At 37.1% G+C, this 10,496-nt stretch overlaps 1 protein-coding gene across 1 annotated transcript; it reads right to left on the bottom strand.

Annotated features, from left to right (window-relative positions):
* LOC140946501 (gamma-aminobutyric acid receptor subunit beta-3-like) lies at positions 1 to 8,237 on the bottom strand. The gene is made up of 9 exons (XM_073395662.1): positions 8,233 to 8,237; positions 7,158 to 7,252; positions 6,607 to 6,674; positions 6,143 to 6,360; positions 5,818 to 5,900; positions 3,775 to 3,915; positions 2,004 to 2,167; positions 987 to 1,199; positions 1 to 228 (listed from the first exon to the last, which is right to left on the bottom strand). The coding sequence occupies exons 1-9, from the start codon at positions 8,235 to 8,237 to the stop codon at positions 1 to 3; spliced, it is 1,215 nt and encodes a 404-aa protein (XP_073251763.1).
* Between the last annotated feature and the right edge of the window lie 2,259 nt (positions 8,238 to 10,496).

Consider the following 10,496-nt stretch of genomic DNA (forward strand, 5'->3'; position numbering starts at 1 on the left):
CTACGATCTTTTGGAATCAAAGATGAAGTAAATCCAGTAAATGATGTTGACGATGGCAAATGTCAGCGGAAACAGAATTCTACAGCGGCTGTCAATGGCTTGCACGTTGAGGTCATGTTCCGTGAATAACTTGACCTTTTCTCGCAGGTTGTTTAACTGTTTCTGTAAGTACCTGGTTTTCAAGTCGTTGCTATCCGTTTCTTCTATGTCTCTGCAGGATTCATCTCGCTGCAAAAAAAGAAAGAATAGTTCAGGGTAATTTTTATGAACTGCATGCGTTAACAGGCGACACGTATGAAGCAAGAGTTGCGCTTCCTTTGCCATCGCTATCTTTTTGGTTGACTCTTCCTCTTCTTTCGTGCTTGGCAACCTCCAGCGTACACCAATGAACAATATTTCATATCTCAGTTGGTACGAGGACTGTGACTGGCCAGTTAAGCAGGCCGTATTTCACTTTGTATGGACAGTGAAGTTAAAGGTTTTTTTTTGTCAATTCGTGACAGAAGAACATAGTAAAGCTTTTTGTTTCATGTAGCTTTTGACCATGTATGTTTTTTGTTAAACGAATTTTTTTGACAACTGACAAAACCACGATTTTGGACGCCCGTGTCTAGGATTGATGCGTGGTATTGATAATTTAATACCCTCTCAGTCTCTACTTATAACAATAAATATAATAAACATCTAAAAATGTATTTTATTTAGTATTTATCTCAATTACAGAAGAGAAATCATTGCTACAGGTTATAATTCTGATTTAAGAATTAGCTGATGATTTGTAATAAACTATAAAAGAAGTGAATAAAATGACGGTCGAATTCACTTACTGGTTATGGCCAACTCAGGTGCTTCGCGCTTTGTTGGCTATCAGCAACCTCCTATCCAACGCGGGCTCAAGGAACAATTATAAATGCCATGTTTCGTGGATCTGTTTAGTTTCTACTACATCAGTAGGAGCCTTAGGTTTATGTCATAATTCCACTTACCCCGCTCTCCATGTCAACGTCGTTTAGTTTGCACTTAAGTGTCTCATGTTTTCTTGCCTCCAAGCTGTCATGGAAATTGATAACAGCAAACTCGACCAGGGCACCAAACACATACACAAGACACGTCATTAAAAACCAGTCGCTGTACTTTGTGTACGTCACTCGCGGCAGAGAATTGCGCACAGCTGCAGTTAACGTTATCATAGTAAGCACCTGATAAAAACAGAATTTTAAATGAGACTTATTTTAAACAAGACATCATTAAGAGAGAGTAGTCAGACACAGAGCAATCTTGCTCTTGTTGGGTTGTTGTTGTTGTCGTTTGTCAGCTTGTTTGTCGCGTTGTGTTTTGTTTTGTTTTTGGCTGTTCGACCGTATGAGTTTCAATAGTTCTTAAAAAAAATTCCATGTTTGCGCTCTTTAACTACTATAGTCTAATCAAAATTCCATTTAAAAAGATCTCAACATTTTTAGTGGGAATTATTATTATCAAAAATTGGGATTAAAACCTTACGTCTATCAGATCTAAAGCTCCTCTTGCTATTCATTATATATCTTTGAATGTCCGAAGATATCATAAAGAATTCATAAAAATTACAACGAAATGGAAATAATTAAGCGTTTGCAGCCAGGTACTTGCAGGTAGAAAAAAGCTGACATTTCGTGACGCCATCATGGGCTTCCACGCGAAATAGCGTCTAAGGAACGAGCGTAGAAATTCCATACTAAGGAGGTGTCACCACTCAGATCAAGGTAGTGCTTCTGATTGATTGCAGCCAATTTTAAGCCAATCACAAGCACTTAGTGACGCGTCATCAGTATGGAATTTCTGCACTCGTTCCTCGGACGCCATTTCAAGGGGAAAGTGGTGGCCTCGAGAAATGTGTCTGTTTTCTTAGGCTACCCGAGAGAAAAGTCAAAAAATGAGCTGACGAGATGGAGACTTAACTTGAAAATAATTGAAACAAGTAGGCCTGAAGGATCTAATTGGTTTTAGAGGAACCAGGAAATACTGACCGTTGTGATGCACAGCGCTACTCTTGCCGGGGCCGCTTTATAGTTGATAAAAAATGACACCCACGATAACGCCACAATCATAATAGATGGGATATACGTTTCTGTTATGAACAAGCTTAGTCTTCTGTGGAACGTTAATACCAGGCTTAACATTGAATAATTCCCTGAAAAGCAATAGATAGCTAGATAGTATCACCCTATGCAAGGTCATCGAAAATATTCTTGGATTCTGGATATTTCGTGCTGTGGATTCTGGGTTTCAGGTGCTGGATCCCGATTCCTTGTTAATAGAACTTGGATTCTGGATTCTACTCATTAGCGAGATTCCGAATGCCTTAAGCTAGATTGCGGAGTCCAAAGCCCAGCAAAAAAAGCAAAAATGCCCCGGGTTTCTGAATTCGGATTACTTTACATGGGGCGAAAGGTGTATCAGTCTTATCAGTCTTATCAGTAAGTACCTTTCAGGGGCACCCAAGGACAGTTTCCTCCTAAATGCATCGAAAACACTTTTTAGGCTATCCAGAGAACTTTTAGAAATTCATTCTAAACGGTGCTATAAAATTTGTATCTGTTCGGTCATCCTAGGGCAACTTGAGTCTTTTCGAAATTACAAGTGCTTAAGTATTATTTTCCCGAAAATTTTAGATGCAATTTAAACTTTTACTAAAGTAAGAATTTTTCTGATCCCTCTCTTCATCGCATTTTCGAATCCGAAAATTTTAGGTCTCGTTTTCCTACGAATAATGGCTTTACCTGGGAGCGAAATGCGAGAAATTAAACTTTAGAAAATCGTAGGGAATTTATTAGATAAGCTTCGAAAATTGTATATGAGTAGAAGAAAGGTCATCTAGAAATTTTTAGCCTTCCTCAAGCTATAAAAAATTCTAGGCAATTTTTGCTTCTCCGAACAGACATTTTACAGAAAGCAGTCGTTGGGTGCCGCTGAGCTTTAAGTTAAAGGTAAAAGTAGAGGCTTCTTGCTTAACGTTGGGTTCTTGAAATATCCATTATCAAACAATCAAACTTGAGGCCTTATTTTAACTTTATGTTACTCCTCTCAAACTATAGTATTCCAATTAACGGGTATTCAAAGTTACTTTTATCCACGTAGGAAGGAAGGAAGGAGGTCATAACTGGAAATCAAACTCAGGACCTCTCGCACAGAGGACCGCGTCCTTCCAACTGTGTTTATTCTTACTTCTTTTAAAGAGGCAAGCGTTTCCACTGCACAAGTATTAACAAACTAATCCAGAAGATCCTAAATGAAGGTATGTTAGCGATAGTGACTGACATTGCATGAAGACGTCCACTAACAGCCAGGGCCAGTTTTTCGAAGGCCGATTAGCGCTAACCCAGGGTTAAGTTTTTAACCCGGGTTTCATTTCCTTTTGTTCAAAAGCATTTTCCGGATAATTTTCTCGATTTTTTTTAGAGCATCAAATCATCAAATTGTAGACAAAAAGAATAAAACTGAATTTACCTTTTAACCTTTCATTTCTGATCTGAAATTTTGCACTAACCCTGCTTTAAACTACCCGGCCAAGGAGTATATTTACCCGGACTCTTCATCCTACTTATAACGGGACTCTCTGGCTCAATCGTATAAATTTGTATTCGATATCTGCCTAACGGAAGCCTCCCATCCCCTTTTTATGCCTACCACACACGCAGCTGGCTACTTAATTAAAGATGAGACATTTTGACCAACACCTATGGGGCATTTCCTAGTACACTTAATAGCTCTATTGGATTATGACAATTGTTATCGTACCTCTAGAGTACACATCTTTACTTCTAAATGATCGAATACTAATAAGATCCATCTGCGGAAGAGAAATGTCTTCAGCACGTTCCACAGATCCAACGAGACCTTCCATCCAGGTGTATATTGCATCAGTTTCAGAGTAGGAATCTGATGACGAAACCGAAAAAAAAAATTGAAGTATCAAATCTAACTCAACCAAGTCATTTAAGTTACTGCTAACTATTACCTAAGCACGTCGCCACAACAAACCATAGCAGTTTTTTTTTCTTTGAACCGCCTTTTTCTGAATACCAATTTACCTTGACCATGAGGCTTGTTATGTGGCCAAAATTATTTGTTGGTCGCCACAATGCTTTGCGGGCCTGGAACTCAGTTTGCATGCATCACCAGAAATTGCTGGAGCAGTAACGTAATGTTGATATCCGTCCTTGTAATTATAATTTGATATTTTGTCATTCCTATTTCATAATGAAGAACATAATACTTTTTTTTTTTTTTTTTTTTTTTGCATTTAATGGAAACTCGGAAAAAAATCCGAGCCCCAGATTGGATTCGGACCCACGACCCTCCGTCATCTAGTCGGATGCTCTAACCACTGCGCTACTGAAGATTCGATGGCGAGCAAGGGCGAAATGTGGGTCTTTGACTAGAACTGCATCACGCAGTCACATAGTCAAACCAGGACAACAAGCACGTTTGACTCATAACTGCATCTCTCAGTCACATTGAGGCGTATCGTATATGCAACCATCCAACCACCAAGTGAGTCTTTTGAATGTAGAAAATGAGGATACCCATCCCCTAAGCTAATATTTTGCGTATAGATAAGAAGTAAGCGTTATTAGCTTAAGGGAGGAGTAGGTGGGCAGTTCCACAGAAACCTTAATTGATCCGAACATTATACGTTTTTGCATCAAATGGAAACTCGGAAAATAACTTGCAAAATGGTTAAGCTAAGTCACTGGACGCACCGTATTTTATCAAGTGGTTTTACATTATGCTCTTGACATATGCGATAAAGGTGGTATGACGGGCTTTTCACATCTCTTAGGGCACTTAATTATCATTTCTAAGAACAAGATAGCCAGATCAGACCATTCAATTTTACCGTAAGGTGTATTATATTTTCTTTGAGGACAGACATGGGAAAGCACGAGCAAACGATAACCTTTTACGCTAGTAACTGTAATATAAACTACAACTCACTAGAAATATAAACGTTCATACAGCAACTTACAACTTTGTATTTTAAAAAAAAATAGACAAACTCGCTAGAATAGAGGAGACCTCTTTCATATTTTAGAAAAGCTCACTTTTTCAGCGAGTATAATAAAGCCGTAAACAAACAACTGAAAAAAACGCAGTAAACTTCATTCAAGCGGTATTCAGCTGTATTCAGGGCACGAGTTATGGAAAAAGGGCGACACACTGTACACTGCAAAACTCAGTGCAGAAAAACTTTAATTCTACACATTGCAAAATTCTTGAATGGCAAGTACTGAATAAGAAGATGAATAGCAATAAATGGCTCATGTACAAAAACAGCACTTCAGTTTTAATTCAAGAAAGAGGAGTAGCCCGTCTGAAGTGTTTCTAAAAAATCTCACGGCTGTTTTTTGAGATAATGTTATGAATGAACAATGACAGATGAATAAGTTAATTTCTTGAAAATTTTCATTCCAAAACCCAGAAGTTAATCCTAAAAAGCAATTCGCGTAATTCAATTCGTTATCCATAGTCCAACGTAACCGTTGGACTATGGATAAAGCAAGATCAGTTTATTCCTAAATTTTGCACGCACGGCTGTGATGGGTTTTAGTAGAAATTTCCAGAAAATGCAAATATTTCATTTTCTTAGTGAAGAATCCAGCCAACCAGTTCTGAATTTTGGAAAGCGCCCGTAGTACTTTGTTGGCCTCCTCAGAAAACGAGCTTTTGGCAGGCCTTTCTTCAGAAAATAGGGCCCAAGATAGTTAAAGTTAATGAACTAGACAAATTTTCTAAACTCTAATTGTCTTCTATTTCCATGAAAGGAGTTTGAATACTCACAGCTCGAAATGTGTAGAACGCACGTCTGGTTGTCCAATGGATATGTCCTCAAATTCATTCGACAAACTCCAGTTAATGAGATCCTAAAACCGTACCATTAGTAACATTTTAATGACTGGGCGAAAAATAGATTTGCAACAATATTTGCTCGGGGGCAACACGATGCTGAAAAAAACCTACGGAACTTAGGAGGAAATTACGAGAAAACATGGATGGATGGATGAATGGATAGATGGATGGACGGATGGATGGATGGATGAATGGATGGATGGATTGATCGTGGACATACGAAGGCATTTTATTTAAAGAATCTTATACCACTAACCTTATGCTTAAAAAGACTGTTCCATTGGGATAGAAGGAGAGCTCATAGTTCTTCTTTGTGATCTCATGGAAGTTTGATTTCTTCTCATGATTAAAGTAAGTGTCTGGAATCCAAATTTTTTCAAGTATGTTTCCCTGGGCAACGATACGATCAGTACCGTTAAACCTGAGGCGAGGATCCTCCCACTTCTGCCTTAGATAGATTGTCATCCTGTAGTCCTGTTTGGAAGCATTTCAAGCAAATTTCAGCTTTTAGGAGTCGGTTACAGCGATAAAGCGGTTTTAAAGATAAAAAACGCTGATAAGATCCTATTTACTATAATTGCCATGAGCTGGTGTATGATCACCAAACTACTTAACATTATTAAAGAAGGGGTATACTTTGTTTTGACACTCTGTCCATAAAGATACTTTTCAGGTCTTCTCTAATTCGTGAATACATATGCAGCGCGCAACGTTCCTTACCATGTTAGTGATTGAAATTTCTCCGATATCAACAATGTACACGCCAACATGGACGATGACGGGCCTCCCTGTAATCGTAGGAAGAGAAAGCACGTTTGTTTTGTTGTTGTTGTTTTTATTCATTGTACGAATTTATTTATTGCTTGATATGAAATAATTTATGTCGCCATTTTGGACCACTTATTTTAAGACTGCCACGGAATAATCAAATTCTGAGTGGGGAAACCTATAAAAACAACTATCTGATAGCTTAGAACCCCAATAACACACGTAGCAAAACAGTGGTGGCAAATTAGGAGATTTGCGGGTGTTAACAAGTTACAGTCAGGAGTTAATTGATTTTCAATAAATTGTAGAAATGTCTTGACATTGCTCTAAAGATGCCATAAAGCTTTCGGAGCATTTTTTCTCCAAATGGAATTCAGTCTACGTCTTACTTATGGCTAGAGCTGAATTACCTCAGAAGGTCCTTTCTTAAATGATCCCGTGGGAGCTTCGCTATTATCCTTGGCTAAATCTATATATCAGATCTTCATTGAAACTTTGGTTACCTCCAAATTTTGGCCTCAGCCTGTTGTCATAATTTGCTAGCAGTGAGTCCAACGTCGTAGTTGCGTTCTTCGTCCGATCTACTTCTAGGGCATTTCTAGAACACCAACAAACGTATTGAATTTAAAAAAAATGTTTTTTACATCAAGTTTTATGACCTTAATACTTTGTCCTATAAACAGCCACAGTTGCCTTAAAGACAATGTCTCTAGCAAGTGAAAACAATAGTAATAGTTAATATATCCCTTTTACCCAAGGCTGAACGTATTTAAATGTGATTTGAATATCTTAAAGTGTGATTAAAGGGAAACCTCTACTGCAACCTTGCATTGATCACTATATGAGTAAATTATGAGCAGAAAACCCAACATTTCAGTTATTTTTTATTCTAAAAATTGAAAATGAACAAAACAAGAAAGCTGAACGATTTTTGAATTTGTGACGTCGATTGATGCTACAATTGTTCCCGCGTAATAATTATATAAATTTTGGAACCGGAAAATTTCATACCGAGAATTTATGCAAACAGTCAGTTTCCAGTTTATGTCACAAGGGAAAAAAATTGTGTCAATTTTCAGACAAAGCACGGGAAATTTAATTTCTTTCTAGCAGTTTATAAGTCAGTTTGCAGTTAATAGGTGACATCGTTTTCATAATTGTCATTCACATTTCATTTCCTTTCCATTTTAGTCTCACTCTTTTTCTGAGCAATCAAGCTGCGGAGATAAACAGAAACTGTATGGTATTTTGTTTAACCTGCTGTTCAATGAACGTTTAAGGCAAGTTATCCGGTGTTTGGCCATGTCCGCTATAAATTCAAACATGCCAATCAAATCATTTCCCTAAATTAATCACTGCATTTCTTAAAGGAGTGAATACCTCTGAATTGTGGCAGCATGTCTAAATTTTTTTTTCTTTCTTTAACATTATGGCAAACAGGAATTTAGGCTAGAAACTCTCACCACAGAAAGTTTATGGTTACACCAACTCTCTCTCTCTCTCTCTTACTTGATTTGATTTGATCCTATACCATTAAAATAGAAGAACAAAAATAGCAAGACTGAAAACTGAACCTACTCCATTGCGTCGAAATCCGCCTGAATGACGTCGTTAATAACAAGAAAAAAGGCTGGGAAAACGAAGAAAATTGCTCTTGAAAACATCTTAGAAATATGAACTGCATCGACCCTGGATAAGTAAAAGGATTATCATTACTTGGTGTTATCGAGGAAATGTGTCATCAATTATGGAATAACGAGGCAACGAAATGAGTTCTGAATGGTTTATGAATAAGTCGATTATATTAAAGATAATTACAAAACGGTATTGTCAGTTTATCTAGAATGTAAAGTTTAAGAACAATGTCTAAAATTAACTAAATCCATTAAAAAATGGCGTCAAATCATTAAGTTTAATTTTTAGTCTCACAAGCTTGATAGAAGCTCAGTTGTTTTGTTTCAACTGCCTGTAAATAATTTACTTGATTTGTATCTGGCTATATTTTTATAAATGCGGCGGAGACCCTGGGTGATAAAATGACTGGTTTTGTTCAGTTGTAATCGAATTAATTCTGAAGTGCCGTAGACGACTTGTACCATCAAATAGCAGAAGTAATATCGGATAGCATGTTGTCCCGCGGTAAAATAATTCTGATTTATTATTTTTAAAGCAAATAAATTACTGTATAATTATTAGTAACATGAGATAACATGAGTTACTTACTGTAATGTTTTGTCTTGAGAAAAGTCTGAACTAATGATTAACTATAAAATTATTAATTTTTGTCCTTATTAACTCTGTTATCCATCTTTAAAAGACCAAATACTGTTATTATGGGTTCAAGGAAAATACCTCAAGTCACGATATAACTTTGCTTTATAACAGGTGCAAAGTCTTATCAAGTTGAAAACAAGTTTCCATACAGTTGGGTGGTAGATTTATACAGACACAGACTGGCGGGGAATTTATCGAAGGAATTAAAAAAAGTTTTTGCAGATCCATTATTATACTTCTATAAAAAAAAGGCCAAACTTAGATGCAAATTATCAGAAGGTATCACAAGTTTACTAAAATTATATGCATTAGCTTTAAGAACGGACGAACTTTAATATGGCGACCACATTTTTTACGACCAAATGAAGTTACGGGAATTATCTCTTCATTAGAGACCACCTAGAGTGTGGTTCAAGTGCGATTATTGTGGAACATAGCCCTCATTATTCAGTCAGCTGGCTTTCAATTTCACCACTAAGTTGCTTTAACTTCTCAGAGTGATTGGAGCATTATTGCGACATTGTTTCGAATTATTTTTGCCCCAAAAATCGTCGTCGCAGATCATCGATCGCGTGTTAATCGGTTGGCCAGTGGCTTCACTCGTGGAAGTTGAAGTTGGCTGGCTCAGTTCTGTCCTTAAATTGTACTATTACTTTGTACTGTGTAGATGTCTTCATCATATATTTCATTTTACTTCTAATAAGGTCTGAAAGAGTTTCTGATCGGACAGAATTCTGACAGGTTTTAATCTGAAATGGATTACTCGCTGTGCGTTCAAGAAGGCAATAAGGGTGCCGATTTAAATTTGATACAACTTGAGAGGCGATGTCTTACGGATTCAAACCCTTAAAGATTTCTAACCATGAAAGTCTAATTAACTATTCATTGACCGGTGACACTTTCCCTGAATAAACTCTCAAGACAAGAGGAGAAGCAAGCTGAATATGAGGTTGCCATGGAAAGGACTTTTTTTGTAGGTAGGAGAGCCACCCTCTTAAAATTTGATACAAATGAGCGGCGAAAGACTAAAAGATTCAATGGCATGTAGAGTTTTGAAATCTAATTTTAACCACCAAAGCCTATATAGTAACTAGCTACTCAACGGCCAATGACACTTTTGCTACAGCCTCTTTCCAAAACAAGAAAACAAATAAAATACGGCTGGTGTATGAGGTATTCATAGAAAGATCTTTTACGTAGGGGAGAGCTACCCTATTGAAGAGTAAGAGGCTATTTAAAACAGCACTGAAATCAGTAATCAACTCATCAAATGGTGGAGATATAATGAAAATTTTCAAGGTGACAAATAAAATGATATATAAACAGGGGTACAGGGGAAATGTGTGCTAAAAATCGCATGTTCGGCTATAACTTCATAAACGTTCATCTTCTTTCAACATGCATGTACGTATATGTTCGGAGCCGATTAAAAGCAAACTTCATTATTTTTCCCACAATATCGGGGGCCGTCTTAGGGTTTGAAATAAATAATATTGAATCCGTTATTATACGCCAAGGACGGCTTCTTAATTTCTTGATTTTCCTAACACTCTTTGCGATAAACTTAT

The sequence above is a fragment of the Porites lutea genome, chromosome 1 (assembly GCF_958299795.1).
Source record: "Porites lutea chromosome 1, jaPorLute2.1, whole genome shotgun sequence".
NCBI lineage: Eukaryota > Metazoa > Cnidaria > Anthozoa > Scleractinia > Poritidae > Porites > Porites lutea.

Coding starts and splice junctions, on each gene's coding strand:
- LOC140946501 (XM_073395662.1), bottom strand. Junction 5,901..6,142: donor ACAGTCTTTTTAAGCATAAG/GTTAGTGGTATA, acceptor GTACGGTTTTAG/GATCTCATTAACTGGAGTTT. Junction 1,200..2,003: donor TAGCGCTGTGCATCACAACG/GTCAGTATTTCC, acceptor TGTTTTTATCAG/GTGCTTACTATGATAACGTT.